The sequence below is a fragment of the Myotis lucifugus genome, unplaced genomic scaffold (genome assembly GCF_000147115.1).
Source record: "Myotis lucifugus unplaced genomic scaffold, Myoluc2.0 scaffold_382, whole genome shotgun sequence".
NCBI classification, from domain to species: Eukaryota; Metazoa; Chordata; class Mammalia; order Chiroptera; family Vespertilionidae; genus Myotis; species Myotis lucifugus.
In genome coordinates this window covers 858,468-876,948 of record NW_005871430.1, presented here as the reverse complement: position 1 = coordinate 876,948, position 18,481 = coordinate 858,468, and the positions used below count along the sequence as shown (strand labels likewise).

General features: G+C 53.2%; 1 protein-coding gene across 1 annotated transcript in view; it reads right to left on the bottom strand.

Annotated features, from left to right (window-relative positions):
* The window catches only part of DDX25 (DEAD-box helicase 25), a 19,379-nt gene extending 898 nt beyond the window's left edge, over window positions 1–18,481 (bottom strand). Inside the window, exons 1-5 of the mRNA XM_023743250.1 lie at window positions 18,405–18,481; window positions 16,876–17,112; window positions 15,398–15,635; window positions 14,000–14,162; window positions 12,468–12,656 (exon numbers count right to left, since the gene is read on the bottom strand). Of these exons, the coding sequence (XP_023599018.1) occupies window positions 12,468–12,656; window positions 14,000–14,162; window positions 15,398–15,635; window positions 16,876–17,112; window positions 18,405–18,481 (904 nt within the window). The remainder of the gene's footprint in view (window positions 1–12,467; window positions 12,657–13,999; window positions 14,163–15,397; window positions 15,636–16,875; window positions 17,113–18,404) is intronic.

Below are 18,481 nucleotides of genomic sequence, written 5' to 3'. Positions count from 1 at the left end.
GGAATCACCCTGTGACCCTTCAGTCCACGGGGCCGATGCTCCAACCACTGAGCCAAACCGGCCAGGGCACTGTCATGATTTTTAGGAAGCAGCTGGTACTGAGGCCACAGCACAGGTTTGGGGTGAGGAATGCAGCCTCCAGGAGAGGAATGCTCGCTGCGGAGGCCCCTCCCTGCTCCAGCTGGCACTGCGGCCTCCACTGTGTGCGGAGTGACAGCGTTAGGACCGTTTTCTGTGGTTGGGGGTCTGGGGGAGCACTCGGCCTTGGCTGGACCCAATGGGTGTCGTGCACGGGGCTGAAGGAGCCAGACCGGGCACCTGAGGTCGGTGGAGGAAGCCGGGGCCCAAGGAAACCTCTGGCCTCTCTCCATCTTCCCGCCTGGTCAGCTTCCCTCTCCCCCACCCCCTCAAGGCTTTGCGCCCTCCACTCCCAGCCTGGCTCGATTCTCCAAGTTCCCTGGCTGGGGAGCAGGAAGGAGTAGGGAGTTTCTGGAATGTCTCCGCAGAGCTCCAGGGGGAGGCCTGGCAACTGGAAATTGTCAGCAGTCTCCTTGGCGACTTGCAGCCAAATAGTTCTGGGAACGGAGGCGGGAGGGGAGCTCTGTGCAGGGCGGCCAAGAGGAGCAGCCCCTGGGCCCCCAGTTCCTTATCACCTGGGTCAGTCTGGGCCGATCAGGAGACAGAAACCACTCCCGTGATTTGAAAAGAAAGAATTTAATCTAAAGAATTGACAACTAGGTACGAAGTTGTTAATTAAGTGACCGAAGGGGAGCCGCAGCTGCAGGAGCAGCGCCCCTCCCGGGGCTGGGGACAGAGGGAGAGGGTGGACTGACTCAACCTCGTACAGGACATTCCCAGGAGGGACCCGGAGCCTAGAACCCAGGCCTCCGAGGTGAAGCTCTGAGCAAGAAGGCGGGCAGCTCCTGCATTGAGCGGAATTGAGTGGCTTGTTCCCAGGGTCCCTGCCAGCTAGTGCTGGGGTCTCTGGGGCAGGGGTGTGGGGTGGGTGGTGATGATGAAGCTGCTGCAATTGTTGGAAAGAGTGCAAACTGGATTTGGACGGGCCTGCTGCTGTGGGGTGATGCTCGCTTGCAGGGAACACAAGGGACAAGGACGAAAGTAGGAAAGAGCGTGTCCCCCTCCCTCCTGCCGCAGCCTCCCTCTAGGGACCCCTATCGGGAGAATCTAATAAAAAACAGATGGCAACGCAGAAACGGGGGCCACTCCATCACAAAGCCGCGCAGGGAGGACAGGCCTGGAGCTGAGAAGCAAGAACCTTCAAGGGTTTGTCACTGTCTTCCAGCCCAGCTCTAGTGGAAAGAGCAATGGCAGGCGCATAGTAGGTGCTCGTCTAATATCATCGTCTGGCCTTGGCCTTGGTTGGTTCCTGAAAGGGCATGTGAGCAGGCCTTCTGGAACTTTCTCTGGCTTTTCTTGCAGAGTCACTGACGTTCCCAAGCTCTGAGAGCAGGAAGGCTTTCGTATCTCAGTCATAATGAAAACAGCAGGGAAGAAATATGTAGGTAAGCCCTGGCCGGTGTGGGTCAGTGGTTGAGCATTGACCTGTGAACCAAGAGGTCACCGGTTCAATTCCTGGTCAGGGCACATTCTTGGGTTTCGGGTTCCATCCCAAATAGGGGGCATGCAGGAGGCAGCTGATCAATGTTTCTCTCTCATTGATGTTTCTCTCCCTCTCTCTTTCTCTCTTTCTCTCTCTCTCATCAATAAAAAAACATTTAAAAAAGAGAAATATGTAGGTAAGAGTGGCCTTAGGAAAACTATACATCACTGTGATCGAGTCATATATTAAGGCTAAAGGACTAGATAAAGAAATCTATGGGACAGAATTGGAACCAAGCCCAGGAATACATCCCAGGACACCGGATTGTAGTACAGCATACAATAAAAGCGGTATTGCAAGCCACTGGGGAACAGGATGGTTTATTTAACAACCTGTGTAGGCACGGCTGGCTATCTGTCTGCAAAACGAAGGTGAAGCTCTCCGCCTCACAAGGGATGAAAACTAAATTTCAAAGAGATGAAAGATGGAAATGCCTTTACATTTAAATATTTAAAACAATTTAAATATTGTTTTCATACTTAAACAACTTCCCAAGGAAATATTTAAAGCAATTTTAAACAATATGTAAAACAATTTAAATATTTAAAATAATTTAATTTAAAAAAATTAGGAGAACATTTATACAACCTAGGTTTGAGGAGAGTTTGCTAAACAAAACAGAAAATCCAGAAGCTCTGGAGGAAAGATAGACAGAACATGTTTAAATTTTAAAAGGGTGAAAGATGACATACACAGTCAAAAGACAAATTGTAGATTGCAGAAAATGTTCCGACGCATAGCACTGATAAAGAGTTAATAGCCCGGCCAGTATGGCTCAGTGGTGGGGCATCAGCCCATGAACCAGGAGGTCACAATTCGATTTCCAGTCGGGGAACATGCCCGGATTTGGGGCTCAATCCCCAGTAAGGGGAGTGCAGGAGTAGCCAATCAATGATGTTTCTATCTCATCGATGTTTCTCTCCTATCCCTTGCCCTTCCTCTCTCTAAAATCAATTAAAAATATTTTTTTAAAAAAGAGTTAACATCTATCATCCATGAAGAGCTGCTCCACACAATCAGCAAAATTACTTAGTAGAAAAGGGACAAAACCTCTGAACAGGTGACTCATGGGAGAGAAAATCCAAATGGCCAATATATTGACAGAAAGATGTTCAACCTCACTCATTGTCAAGGAAATGCAGGTTTTTAAAAGTGCGACACCACTTTTCATTGGTCAGAGTAGCAGAACTTACAGGGAGTAATGAAACTAGGGCTGGTGAAGATGCGGGAGGAAGAGCACCTTTTAACCTCGCTGCTGCATCTATGAATTATCGCAGGCTTCCGACAAAGGGATCTGGTAACATGAAAACTAACAACATGCATCGCATTGGCCCAGCTATGTTATTCGTAGCAATTTATCCTACAGGGGAGGAAGGCAGCACACTCCGGTATGAAAAAATATGCCAAAAAAAATGTCATGGCATGTTTGTGGTGGCAAAAATACCAGTAATGGTTGCGTGATACACATATATCCATATACTGTAATGCTATGCCAGTATAAGAAAGGATCCATTAAAGACAAAGGCTATCTTGGTTCCACTTAGGATACCTCTGAAGTAGTCAAACTCATAGAAACAGAAAGAATACTGGTTGCTGGGGGCCGGGGCGGAGGGAAGGTGGGAGCTGTTGAAATGGGTACAGCCTTGCGGCTTTGCAAGATGAAGAGTGCTCTGGGAGTACAGCTAACACCCCTGACCTGAACTCTTTAAAATGGGTGAGATGGTAAATTTTACTTCCTGTATCTTTCACCACAATATAAAAAAAATGAATAAATTAGGGGGGTTGTCACAATGTTAAGTGAGAAAGCAACTCACAGAGAAGTCTGTGTGAAACAGTGACAACACATGTGAATGGTGCCTGTTGGTGACCCCGACCCCCTGCGCTGTGACCTGAGTCCACTACTCCAGAGCACCCCACCCCCACCCCTCAAACCCCCAAGCCCCAAGCCCGGCGTTTCAGGCAGGAGCCAGCCCTGAGCTGAGCTCTTTGGTTTGTCAGCCTTCGGGTGGCAAAGCGCCTCAGATCCTGCGCTGGTGCCCCCATCGCAACCGCCTCCACCAAACACCACATCCCCACGGGCTCTGCGCTGGCAGCCCAGGCCACAGCTGCTTCCGATCTCTGCACAGACCTGATGGAAATGAGAAGCCGGCGGGCCGTTCCTCAGGCCCAGCTCCTCCTGAGGAGTCTGCGCGGCCTGGCCTGTCAGCAGGGCCTGCGTGAGCAGCAATCAAAGCAGAGCTTGCTCTGGGCTGGGAAGCGAGAGGGACAGGGGCCTGGGGGCTGAGGGGCCCAGGGGAAGTCCCTCGCCGGCCCTGGGGCAGATGGGGATGTTCTCGAGCTGCTGCGGGGAGAAGGGCAGGGCAGGGCCGAGTCAATTCTTCAAGGGCCGCTGGTCTGCGGTCTTCTCAGGCCATATCTTCTCTCTCCCATCTCCACGCCTCTCCCAAAAGGCCCATCCTCCAGTGGGGCGCCTCCCTACCCCCCAGCTCCAAACTCGGCCGCAGTTTCTCTTTCCTTTCACCTCTCAGCTGTACCAGGAACCCCCTCTGGACACCAGAAAAAAAGGCATCTCTCCACAAAGCCACTCTTCCTAGACCAGTGATGGCGAACCTTTGAGCTCAGCGTGTCAGCATTTTGAAAAACCCTAACTTAACTCTGGTGCTGTGTCACAGATAGAAATTTTTTAATCTTTGCAACCATAGTAAAACAAAGACTAATATTTTTGGATATTTGTTTTATATATTTAAATGCCATTTAACAAAGAAAAATCAACCAAAAAAATGAGTTCGCGTGTCAGAGGTTCACCATCACTGTTCTAGAGCAATAGGCCCTGTCTGAATGGGCCTGGTCTTTTTTTTTTTTTATGTTTTTATCAATTTTTAGAGAGAGAGGAAAGGAGAGGGATAGAGAGACAGAAACATGTACGAGAAAAAAGTATCATGTGTCCGGGCATGTGTCCTGACCGGGAATCTAACTTGGTTCATAGGTCGATACGTCAACCACTGAGCCACGCCGGCCGGGCAATGGGCCTAGTCTTAATGTAGTGGGGCAGCAGGAAAGACAAAGTCTAACAAGAAAGGAAAACACACACCCTTTGAAGCTGAGAACCTGTCCATCCGGGAGAGCCCCTCCCAGGAGGTCAGGCCAACCGGGGCGGGGAGGGGGGGCGCCTTCAGTGAAGCCCTGGAGCCAGGCTTCTGGCGGAGCCTCCAGACCCCATCGCGCCATTCATTCCGCGGCCGCCCCCTGCCCTCCTGTTCCGATGACCTCAGACAGACATAAAACCCGCTGAGCTCAGCACAAGCGATGGAGACATGAGCGCGGCCTCGGGGTCCCCGCGGACCCCAGCTGGTACCGGGCCGCCCTCGGCTCCATTTGACAGGATAAAGTGAACTCATTTATTCGGTTGTTTTAAGTGAGCTCACGCCAGGCGGTGCCAGAGAACAGAGACATAAATCTTTCCCGGCACAGAGTCGTGCCAAACACCTTGGACGGCCTCGCTGCCCGCCCAGGACAGTTTTCCTGCCTCGGCCCAGGCCCAGGAGGAGGGGGACGCGCTGGAAATCCAAGGCCGTCGGGGAGGGTGTCAGCAGGTTCTGGGAATGACAAACTTGTCAACGCTGCGGCCTCATAAGAATTCTTCCAGTAAGAAAGGCAAACTTTTTACCCCAGAGCTTGCCTTAGCACTCGCTCTCCATGGGCGCGAGGGCGTCCCGGCCACTTGGCCCGGCTGGGGTGACCCTGGGCGAGGAACGAGGGTTCTCTTGCTTCTCTGAAGGTGGCATTGGCACCAGAGGTGAGGCCGCTGGTCGCATCTCACCCCCTGGGCCGTGGGTACAGCCTCGGATGTTTCTAAACCAGAGCAAACCCAAGCGGCTGCTGGACACTCCCCGGCCAGAGAGGAACCCTGCCTGAGGCCGCAGAGCCACGCGGAGAAGGGACAGGGCGGTGGCATCGCGGCCGAGTGGCTGCAGGATGGGGAGCAGTGTGTGTGTGTCCCTTCACGGAGACATTTCCTTAAGCGTTTATTGTTTGCAAACTCTGTAAAGCAGCAAATATGGGGAAGAAAGTCGCCCACCGCCTTTCTGTCTCTCTAATGTGTCAGATGGTTTTGTGCCTCCAAGTTTCTTGTCTCTACACATCTGTGTTATTAATCCTCACCCGACGATAGTTTTCCATTCATTTTCTTAGAGAGAGTGGAAGGGAAGGGGGAGAGACACCGAGAGAGAAACATTGAAGTGAGAGAGACACATCGGCTGGTTGACCTCCTACACATACCCCGATGGGGGCCAGGGATCGAGGTCCGTGCCCTTGACCGGATTCAAGCCGAGGACCCTTCAGTCCTCAGGCCGATGCTCTATCCACTGAGCCAAACGGGCCAGGGCTATCCACATACGTTTAAAGCATAATTGCGACCAGGACTCCTGTGGCCCCTGTGCCCCCACCTCCCCTTTTCTTCAGCCAAGAATTCTCACCGAGTGTGGCCTGCAGGCGATGAGCCCGTGCCGCCCAGACCAGTTCCCCCGAAGCTGCGGTTTAACTGGACCCCCGAATTTTGTGCACACTGCAGGCTGAGGTAGGCGCTCTCAGCCACCTCGGCAAGACACGGCTCTTCCAGAAGCCGGTGCACAATCCCTTCCTTCCCTCTTCCCACGGCAGGGACACCCCTGCGGTGCTGGGCAGGGGCTGGGAGCTGGGCCCGGCCGAGAGCAGGACCAGGAAGGGTCTCTGCTCCCACCTCAGGGTCCGTTACAGGTGAGGCAGGAACACACGTCCGTGGCTCCACCAGACGAAGCAGAGATGAGAGGGGTTTGAGGGCTGGAAGGGACCTTGGGAGACGAGGCCATGGCAGGTGGGTTGACCTTGTCCAGGCACAGCCCGGGCTAGTGACACTGGAGTGGGGCTGGCACCTGGTCTCTGGGCCCCTCCCGGACACACCACTGCCCTCACTCTGGGAGATGAGGCAGCACGTGGGCCACAGGGCCCACCCCGGTACCGGGCTGAAACCGCCTCCCCATGGAACCTCCCCTCCGCCCGCGGCCTCCAGGCCCCGCGTGCCGACCCCTGTGTCTTTGCTCCCAGGCTGCCTCCTGACTTTTCTGAGTCAGGAAAGAGCCTACCAGGTGATTAAATATTTTAAAGCAATCCCTTCCCCACAAACTAACGTCTGGACCGAATACATGGTTCCTGCCAAGTGGATGCAGTCCAATGAAAAGCCAGAGGGTTTGGGAAGTTGATAACATGGACCAGCAATCAATCTTTGGGAAATAAAAATGGCAATGATACTTTTAAAAAATAAAGAGAGAATTAAAGTAACCAAGAGGAGGAAGAAGTCCTTAATATGCATCACATAATAAGAATATTTAAAACTGTGGTCCTGGCACAAGGATCAGCTGGGATTAAGTAGACACAGAACCCTAGTATATGGGCCTAGGTGTGCGGATGTAGTATGATCAAGGAGGTATCAGGAGGCAACAAAATAAAGTGCTGGAGGGTAGGAGCGAGGCATGTGACCTAAGAGGCCCCGACCCTTCAGCTGGTCGCTCTGGAACACTGACATGTGGCCACCCACTGGGGCCAGGTGCCCTCGGGGTCAGCAGGCCCCGGCTGTCTGGACAGCAGCAGGCGGGAGCGACGGAGGCCCTGGATCTCAGAGGGCAGAGTGCCGCCCGGGGAGCGGTCCCTGCTCTGGACTGGCACCTCAGCTTCTGTGCCAGCGGCTGTGCTATCTCCACTCGGGTCCTCTTTTGGGTCCGGGCCCTCCTTGAATCAAAGGGAAGGAGACTTGTCCGGCCGGCATGGCTCAGTGGTTGAGCGTCCACCTATGAACCAGGAGGTCACGGTTCGATTCCCTGTCAGTGCACATGCCCAGGTTTCGGGCTCGATCCCCAGTGTGGGGCGTGCAGGAGACAGCCGATCAATGATTCTCTCTCATCATTGATGTCTCTCTCTCTCTCTCTCTCTCTCTCTCTCTCTCTCTCTCCCTCCCTTCATCTCTAAAATCACTAAAAAAAAAAAGATATTTAAAAAAAAAGGAAGGAAATTGAGCAAAACTGAGACTGGCCACAATGGGCCTCTCTCCCCAGTGTCTGGAGAGGTGCTGCTCCCTTCACCCCTCCCCCCCCCATCCTCTGTGGAGCCCATGTGGAGACCATTCGCAGCTTTCCTGGGGCAGAGCTGTGCTGAGGGGCGTCCGCACATTCTCGTGACCAGAAGCAATGACACCTCTTGAGAAGGGCTGTCAGACATCCTACCAGGCCAGGGCCGATGCCTGGCCTTCCCCATGATTCACGGCTGCTGCAGAGCCAGCGCCCCACATGGCGCAGGGGCCAGGCCAGGGGCTCCCTCCCAGGCCCCCCTGGGAATCACAGCCTGCCCCACGTCACCGTGAATGTCAATGCGCTCACAGTGCCGCACGGGCCAAGACAAACCCGATGGGTCTGGTTGAGGGCTCGGTGCCAAGGAACACACAGCTGATGAAGCCACACACAGATGCGCTGAGGTCATCGGCTCTTCCACGTCTCCATGGGCTCCTTCCTGGGGCGGCCTCGATGGAGAGAGAAGACCTGGACCAGGCCATCGAGGCCATCGGATGAGCCCTTGCAGTTCCGAGCCAGGAGCTGCCCCCTGCAAAGCGCTCTTTGGGTTGTTGACACATCAAGTGGACAGTTGGTGTGGAGACAGCTGTGGCACCCAGGACACGGGGCTCTGGGGCTCCTGGGCCGCGAGACAAAGGGATGTGAGGAGGGGGCAATGGGCACGGCGGAGGAATGCCCGCTGTTTGCAGACCCCGTGGGAACAGCCGCCCAGTGGAAATGACCGAAGATGCTGTGAGGGTGACTGGTAGTCTCTCAGATCGGAATGGGAAAGGGAGGGGTCAGTTTTATTTAGGACAATGCCGAGCTGAGCTGAGCGTGATGGAAAAGTCCAACTTCGTTCTCATAGGGTAAGGCTGCAAAGCGGCCCAACACGCTTCCTAAGTTCATTCATCCTGCACCATGTAACTGGGGTTCAACTCTAGGACGGCCAGCCTCCGGGGAGAATGGTGGTGGACGAAGAGATGCCGAAGGAATAGTCACTCAAGAACAACATTCGTGCCCAGATGCGGTGGCTCAGTGGTTGAGTGTTGACCTATGAACCGGGAGGTCACGGTTCGATTCCCGGTCAGGGCACATACCCGGGTTGCGGGCTTGATCCCCAGTGTGGGGTGTGCAGGAGGCAGCCGATTCTCTCTCATCATTGATGTTTCTCTCTCTCTCCCTTCCTCTCTGAAATCAACAAAAATATTTTTTTAAAAAATAAATAAATGTTTATCAAATGTCTATTGTGTGTCTGGGAACTGGAGACACAGTAGAAAAACAAAACCAAGATCCCTGTTTTCATGGGACTTACATTCTGATGGGAGGAGTCAGGATAATAAACAAAACAGTAAAATCAATAAAAATGTCTATTTCTTAAAAGAACAGCATTCCCTGAGCGCCTGTTGTGTGCCCGGCACTGGGCCGGGGGTGCGTACTGAGTGGACAGGGCTGACCACGGCTGAGAGACACAGTGTAAGGAGAACCCAGGTGGACATTCAGAGGGGCGGCCCCGCTGGTTGCAGACTCCGTCACGGGCCTTCTTTGCCTCCGTGTCTCCTCCTCTCTTACCTTTTGTTCTGCCTGCGCTTGGGGCTCTGTCACAGGCGTGCGTGTCTGGGCTCTGCCCTCGGAGCGTGTGTGGGCGGAGGATTCTGTGCTTCTCCCGAGCTCTCCAGGCAATCCTGGCTGTGAGCCGGGGCTGGAGCACCGCCTTGGGGGACCCATGGCGGGTAACGGGGTGGCACCCCGCGTGGTGAGAAGGCGCGATGAGTCGCAGTCCCCTTGTGGAAGGAGATGCAGTGCCCTCTGGAAGCTGCCCGGAGGGCAGCAGGCGTCCCTCCTCTGCGCTCCACTGCGGCCTGCACACCGTCCCTGGTAACCCTGGCTCATCCCGTCTCTGCTGCTGGACTCTGAGTTCTGAGATGACGATAACATTGCATCTCCCTTTCCCTGGCGTTTGGGAGCAGGTGGGTACACAATAAACAGGGCTGCGGAGGGACTGCCGTGTATTTCCGCGTCCTGCTCGTGGGGATAAAACCTAGGCAGGGAGACGTGCATGTGGAATATATCGAGAGAGAGATCCGGAAGCACCCTCCCCGTCGGGGTGAGGCTGCCCAGGCGGTCTGGGACAGAGCGGCCCGGCTCCGGCTGCAAACCCGCTCCGGCTTGCTGGGGGAGCACCCATGTCCCCGTTTTCTCAAGCGCCCGGGTTGGCTTTGGAGGAGCAAATGTGAGAAATAAAACGCATCTCGATGGGGCTTGCAGGGAAATATCCAGGATTCTCAGACACACCCTGTAATACAGTCCTTAAAAGCAAAACCTCGAGCTCCCTGAAACCTTACTTTTTAAATAAGGCTCCTCCCCCTCTCCCCCCAACCCCACCCCACCTGCCTGCTGGTAAGCAATGCCTCTGAGGGGCCACAGTCCAGGGACCATTAAGTAACCCAGGGTGGATGAAACCTTCTCTACCCTGAAGGCATTCAGGAGCAAAATAGGAAAACCTTTTGAATTCTGTATGTCAGCTAAGACATCAGAAAAGCAGAAAGTTCTCGCTTCCACATGGCTTTACTTTGTAAAGGTTTGCGTGCGTGTGTGTGTGTGTGTGTGTGTGTGTGTGTGTGTGTGTGTGTGGCGCCCAGCGTGCTTGCCCAGGGGACTGACCACGTGCCACTTGTCATGCGCTACCAGCGCCAATCCCCAACACGGTCAAACGGAGCTCTGCCGCCACCTGGTGGCGTCGTGAGAGGCTCACAAGAGGGATGATCTGTCTGCTCATGCTCTAAGCCAGCGGTTCTCAACCTGTGGGTCGCGACCCCTTTGGGGGTCGAACGACCCTTTCACTGCGGTCGCCTAAATACATCCTGCATATCAGATATTTACATTATGATTCCTAACAGTAGCAACATGACAGTTATGAAGTAGCAACGAAAATAATTTTATGGCTGGGGGTCACCATACCATGAGGAACTGTATGAAAGGGTCGCGGCATGAGGAAGGTTGAGAACCACTGCAACGAAATCCAAAAACACCCCAGGAGCCCACACAAGGGCGGTTGCCTTAGGAAAAGATGAGAGTAGGAGATACTGCTGCCTTTTTATTTAAAAAAAAAAAAAATCTCCAGTGTTTCACATCGACGTGGTTTCAAAAAGACTTCAGGTCTTTAAAAGGAAGGCTTCCCGTTTATTTTGCCAAAGGTAACAATTTCACTTTGAAAAAAGCCTCAACATAAAAAGCTGCCTTTAAGCCCCTCGGGGACCTGTCACAAACGATCAGGTTCCCCCTTCAGTAGTCGATCTTTTCGATTTCATCCATGTCTTCCGGGTTGAGCTGCTTAATGCTGCTGTCTGAAAGAACAAGGGGGCACCCCAGCCTGACCCCGGGCCGCACGCCATGTCCCCCCATCCCGCTCCGGGACCACTGCAGCACTGAAGACGGGGACCCCCGTGAAGGTGCGCTCCTGCGACACCCTGTGTGGAGAGCCTGGGGGCAGGAGCGCTCTCTAGTCAGGTGAGGAGGGGGTGGCATCTAAACAGCCACTGGGACCCCCTGAAGCAGCATCCTAGGCACCAGGCAACAGAGCGCCAGGTCTGGGTACCAGGGGCAGAAAAAGGCCTTGGCCCATGCGAGGGGCGGGAAGGGGTCTGCTGAGCCCCAGGGGTCAGTGGTGGCCACAGGGAGAGGGACTAAGGCTCCTCCGCTGAGTCACTTCCCCAGACAAGGTCTGCAGGAGCTCACACAGCCACGGTGGATCTGAATGGTTCTCCCTGCCCCTACCCTAACACAGGGTGCTGAGTCAGCGTCCCTGAAGGGTCCACGGATGTGCTGCGGCCAGTCTGCAAACCCTTTATTGTGTGTGTGTGTGTGTGTGTAATTCCCACCTGGGAATGTTTTCTTCCATTGATCTTTAGAGAAAGAGTAGGAGGGAGGGAGGAGGGGAGAGAGAGTAAAATCAATGTGAGAGAGACACATCGACTGGTTGCCTCCCACATGCACCCCAACCAGGGCCAGGGATCGAACCTGCAATCGAGTCCACACCCCTGACTGGAAATCAAGCCCGAAACCCGTGGGTCCCTGGGCTGGCGGTCTGACCACTGAGCTGACCGGCCAGGGCCGTCTGCAAACCCTTTACACTTATATTCCAAACTGCACACGTGTGCCTCTGTGCGTGTCCCTGGGGGTGCCCACTGCTTCTCACCGAGGGTAAGGGCCACCGTCCTAAACGGTGAGAGGTTCCTCTTCCCCTGCTCCCCAGCGTGCCCATGGGCTTCGGGGCCTGGGGGTCACTGACAAGGGGCCACCTCAGGGACATCACCCCTGGAGTTTCCTCGGAGGGCACCCTGCCAGCCCAGAGCTGGCCTGGTTGAGACGGGGCCGGGGGAAGGGCCCCTGACCTCAGAACGCAGGGCTGTCCTGGCTGGTAGGTGGGGTGAGAAAAAGGGGAGAAAATGTAAGAGAGGAAGTGGGGACAGAGTATGCTCTCCACGGCGCTGCTACCTGGTTTAGGTTGGTTCTTTCCAGGACATGAAAATCCGCTCCAGATCCCAGAATGAGCAATAGCGTATAAAGACCTGAGCTCACACAGATTTAAGACGTTCTACTTAATGACCACGTGCGGAGTGACTGTCTCACAGCGGGAACTCTGCATCGGAAGCCTCCTGTCCCCTCTTGTCCCCTCCTCGGGAATGGGGTCCACGCCCCGCGTCGTCACTGCCGACGTGCGCCGGCCCCCATCCCCCACCCCCCTTCCTGCGAGTGATGCTACTCACTGAAGTGGTCCTGGATCTTCATGAGCAGCGGCAGCTTATCGACCTCGATCATGTTGAAGGCGAGGCCCTTTTTCCCAAAGCGCCCGGTCCGCCCGATGCGGTGGAGGTAGGTCTCATACTCTGGCTCCTCCAACTGGTTCACAGGGAGGTCAAAGTTCACCACAATCGTGACCTGCTTCACATCGATCCCTGGAAGAGGACAGACAGTGGGCACCACAGAACAGGACATTTCCATCAATACCAACGTTTCTGTTAAGACAACACTGGCCGAGAGAGTCCAGGGTCCAGGCAGGGACCTCAGCCTTCCTCAGGCTACTCCTCCAAAGTGCCAAGCTCAGCCCTCGGGGCAGGTCCTCCGTTCTGTTTGCTGAACTAAGAATGAATTAGGGAGCAGGGTCTGAGGAGGGGGGTCTAGGCAAGGATACAGGAGGGATGAAGGAAGTCGAAAGTCCCTGCTCTTGAAAACACATGGAGATGAACGTCATTAGTCACTAGGAACACAAGTTAAAAGCACGAGATACCACACAACATCTCCCGGAAAGGCTAAAATGGAAAAAACAACACCAAGTGCTGACAGGAATGCAGAGCAACTGGAATGCTCCTATGCTGCTGGCGCAAATGAATAATGGTGCAGCCACTTGGGAACAAAACCTTGGCACTTTCCGGTAAAACAGCGGTTCTCAACCTGTGGGTCTCGACCCCTTTGGCGGTCAAACGACCGACCCTTTCACAGGGGTCGCCTAAGACCATCCTGCATATCAGATATTTACATGACGACTCATCACAGTAGCAACATGACAGTGATGAAGTAGCAACAAAAATAATTTTATGGTTGGGTCACAACATGCGGAACTGTATTTAAAGGGTCAGAAGGTTGAGAACCGCTGCTGTAAAGCTAGACATAGACTTCCCACATGACCCAGAAATCCAAGTCCTAGGTGTTTTGCCCAAGGGACATGGAAACATACGTCTACACAAGACCTACACATGCGTGTTTATTACAGCTTTATTCAAAGTAGCCCCAAACTGGAGACCATCCAAATGGCCATCGGCGGATGAATGGACGCACTAACTGTGGTACATCCATTCGGTGGAAGACCACGTAGCAAGAACACGGCGTGAACCACTGATCCCTGTAACGGCGCCGATAAACTCAAAAGCATTATGGCAAGTGGAAGAAGTGGGCCACAAGGGCTGCCGAGTGTAGGATTTAATTTGTACGGTACCTGGAAGAGACAAGAGGGAGACCGAAATCTGACCTATAGTTGCCAGGGGCCAGTAGTGGCAGAGACGGACTTACAAGCAGCTCAGTTTTGAGGGGTAGGTGGCCAATGTTCTGTATTTTGACTACAGCGATGGGTACAGGACCCTATATGTTTGTCAAAACTCATATATTGTAAACTGTACATTGTATTCTAGGTATTGGACCATATACCTAAGAGTGAATTTTATCAGATATAAATTATACCTCAACAAACTTGGCTTTAAATACACACACACACACACACACACACACACACACACACACGTACCTCGGGCACAGACATTGGTGGTTATAAGAACTTTCTCTTTCCCATCCCGAAACCTCTGGATGATGGAAGCCCGCTGATCCACGGTCAGCTCTCCGCTCAACAAAGACACCTGGTGGCCATCCTGCATCATCTCCACAGTCAGCCACTTGGCGTTTCGACGAGTCTACATGAGAAAGCAGAGCCCGGCACAGCCCCCCGAGTTAAAGCAGACGGGCTGTGTTCACCATGCCCATGGGTGCGGGCCGGAGCCGGGAGGGCTGGCCTGGAGGAATTCTGCGCTTCTAAGGGTCTCATCCTCTCAGCCTCTCAGCCTCTCAGCTGTGGCTCCTCAGCCACGAAACAGATTCGAGACATGCCCCGCACATGCTGGTGCAATGACAACATGAGATGACGTAATAATGACTACGTCAGACTCTCCAAGTGCTCCATGCACGCCGGGCATGTTTCTAAAATCTTTACCTGTGGCCTAGCCGGCGTGGCTCAGTGGTTGAGTGTTGACCTATGAACCAGGAGGTCATGGTTCGATTCCCAGTCAGGGCACATGCCCAGGTTGCGGGCTTGATCCTCAGTGGGGGGCGTGCAGGAGGCAGCCAATGGAGGATTCTCATCATTGGTGTTTCTCTCTCTCTCTCTCTCCCTCTCCTTTCCTCTCTGAAATCAATAAAAATCTATTTGAAAATAAAATAAAAATTTTACACGCAATAATCTGACAAAGTAGTTGTCTCATTTCATTTTTAAAAATTAAAAAAAAACACACACAAAACCTTGAAGACATGAGGACCCTGCCCCAGGTTCATGGTTGGCCCGTGGCAGAGCTGGGTTTTCCTTTATCCTACAAACGCGCCCTCAGTGTGGGCCAGGGCCCGGTGAGCACTCTAGGGCAGGGCTAGGGGAGCAAGACAGATGGGGCCCTGCTGCCGTGGGGCTCAGTGTCCACGTGGGAGTGAGGAAGTAAAAGGAACACACGCACACCGGGGATGTCAGGGAGCAAAAGATAAAAATGAAGACAGAAGGAGCGCGATGTGAGCAGTGAGGAGCTGAGCGGCTGCTTCGCTCACAGCACGCTAGGGAGGGAGGAGAACATTCTTAATCTGGCAAAGGGTGTCTGGGGAAACCCCACCATCAACACCAACCCACATGGGGGAGGGGCAGAAGCCACCCCGCTAACACAGGATGCCCTCGCTGTAACATACAGAAGTCCCACCCCCTTACTTATTCTTCCTCAGCTCCACCCACAAAATACACATCATCTCTACTCAGAGCTGCTCTGGACATTGAACTGCACCATGTACAGGAAGTGCCGAGCACGGAGCATGGCTACACCGCTCTCTGGGCGCCGCCGTCCCCGCTCGGCCTGCAGGGAGGAGGCGGGGCCCCGGAAGACATCTCGGCAGGTACCTGGCAGAAGATGATGGCCTGTCCGATGGTGATGCCGCCGTAGATGTTGCACAGCGCCTGGTACTTGTCCTTCCGGCTCTCGCACAGCACGTAGTACTGCCGGATGTTGTTCAGGGTCAGCTCCTCTTTCCGCAACTTGATAACATTGGGGTCGGGAATGATTCGCCCCGCAAACTGCCACACGGAGTCCTCAAAGGTGGCCGAGAAGAGGAGCATCTGGCACTCGGAGGATAAAGCCCTGTGAGAGGGACGGGAAGGGGGCTGTGACCTGCCACCCGTGCTACTCACCCGGGGAGGCAGCTCTGAGCGCTTCGTGCCTGCTGCCACCAGCGCCACGCCCCCGCCCTCCCCCCCCACCCCCCCCCTCCCCCCGCACACACACCTGCTCAGGGGGTCAGCGTACAGGTGTGCCTACAGCCAGCGGAACCTCCACGCACAGAGCAATGCGTCCTGCTCCTCCTCACCACCCAGAATTTGGAAAACCACGTAGACTGAGCATGAAGCTCAAGAGCAAAAAATTTTTTTAATATATTTTTACTGATTTTTTTTTTTTTTTTTTGAGAGAGAGAGGAAGGGAGAGGGAGACAGAGATAGAAACACCGATGAAAGGGAAACATCGATCGGCTGCCTCCTGCACGCCTCCCCAGCCCGGGATAGAGCCCACAACCCGGGCAAGTGCCTTGACCGGGAAGCAAACCAGTGACCTCTTGGTGCAGGTCAATGCTCTACCACTGAGCCACACCAGCTGGGCTCGAGAGCAAAATTTACACGTGCTTTCTATCCATGCAGGGCCTCCAGCTCTCAGCAGCGAAAGAGCAGCGGCCACGACTAACTGCGTTTGCAGCAGGAAGAGCGCAGACATTACAGGCAAAGTCGGAACTAGACTACTAGGCTCCCGATCCCAGTTATGTCTTCTCTATGCCCTTACCTGCCCACCACAACCTTCCAGTAGCTCTATCAGATTTCAACAAATTCTCTTTAGGACTTTGCTCCCAATTAAAAAAAAAATTACTGGCAAATTCTGGAGCAAAACCCTGTCTATGAATTGATCTATAACAGCCGTGGGCAAACTACGGCCCGCGGGCCGGATCTGGCCCGTTTGAAATGAATAAAACTAAAAAAAAAAAAAAAGACCGTACCCTTTTATGTAATGATGTTTACTTTGAATTTATATTAGTTCATACAAACACTCCATCCTTGCTTTTGTTCCGGCCCTCCGGTCCAGTTTAAGAACCCATTGTGGCCCTCGAGTCAAAAAGTTTGCCCACCCCTGCTCTATAACGTAAGCCCAGGGCGCACAGGAGAGCAGTCGGGAAGGTGGGAAATGACAGCGGCTGGAGGGCCCTGAGGAGGCGGGGACTTTGTTCGAAGGTGAAGGAGGTGGGGAACTGAGCAGTAAGCCAAGCAGGAGCAGCAGACAGAGGCAGTTTCTCCTCCGGACAAGAGATGCAGGGAGGGAGGGTGGCGGTGAGGATTACCTCTGGATCCGAATGCTCTGATCTGAGAACCCTTGTGTGGCGATCATCACATCTGCTTCGTCCAGGACAAACACACGGATCTTGCTCAAGTCAATTAATTTCCGCTTGAAGTACCAGTCCAGGACTGTCCCGGGAGTGCCGATGATAATCTGCTGGGTGATGTCCACGCTCCTGGGAACTGGGAGAGGAGGGTTTGCAGGGCGAGGCCACACAGGACTCTGACCCCACGTGCATTGCCTAAGGCAGTGATGGCGAACCTTTTGAGCTCGGCGTGTCAGCATTTTGAAAAACCCTAACTTAACTCTGGTGCTGTGTCACATACAGAAATTTTTTGATCTTTGCAACCATAGTAAAACAAAGACTTCTATTTTTGATATTTATTTTATATATTTAAATGCCATTTAACAAAGAAAAATCAACCAAAAGAATGAGTTCGCGTGTCGCCTCTGACACGTGTGTCATAGGTTCGCCATCACTGGCCTCAGGGCTGTCCGAGCGCGAGCCCTGAGGTCACTGTGCTTTCGAAATGCCCAGAATTTTTAAATACGTTCCCGAGTTTTACGGCAATGACAATACCCTGCATATCTGACTCATGTAAAAAGCCACCCGCAGCAAGCCCACCCACCCTGCAGAAATACTGGCACAGCTGTGAAAACCCCACGCACCCTCCCCGCATGGAAAACCACCACCCTGTCTATCAGCAGGTCACGTGTAATAAATGATCACGTATTATGCAGCTGGTCAAAAGCATGAAGTAGGGCGACATGGACTGATGTGGAAAGATGCCCAAAACATGGAAGTGTGTGACCGTTATGAAAAAAAATCCCGGTTTTTGTAAACACTCTAAAAAAAAAGCACAAAACATAGGTCGATTGCCCGGCTGGTGTGGCTCCATGGTTGAGCATCAATCTATGAACCAGGAGGTCACGGTTCGATTCCCGGTCAGGGCACAGGCCCAGGTTGCGGCTCGCTCCCCAATAGAGGGCGTATAGGAGGCAGCTGATCAGTGATTCTCTCTCATCATTGATGTTTCTCTCTCTCTCTCTCTCTCTCTCTCTCTCTCTCTCTCTTTCCCTCTCTCAAATCAATAAAAATATATTAAGAAAACCACCACAAAGGACTGTTAACAGAACTGTAGTTCCCTTTGGAAGCAAGTTTTGGGGAACAAGGAAGAACAACTTTCACTTTCACCGCCTAATCCAGGGGTCCTCAAACTACGGCCCACGGGCCACATGCAAATACAAATATTGTATTTGTTCCCGTTTTGTTTTTTTTACTTCAAAATAAGATATGTGCAGTGTGCATAGGAATTTGTTCATAGTTTTTTTTTAAACTATAGTCCGGCCCTCCAAGGGTCTGAGGGACAGTGAACTGGCCCCCTGTTTAAAAAGTTTGAGGACCCCTGGCCTCATCTGTGTCTTAAAGGTATTTTTCCTGCTTACCCACATGCAATACTCTAATGAAAAAGTTAAACAGTAAAAGCTGCCCTGCGCCCAACAGGTGAGCGTCAGAGAAAAGAAAATGCAAACGCGTCCTCCTGCAGGAGGCGGAAACGGTGGCCACGAGGGTCCTCGGGCGCCAGGCGTGTGCACAGCGCTTTGTCCAT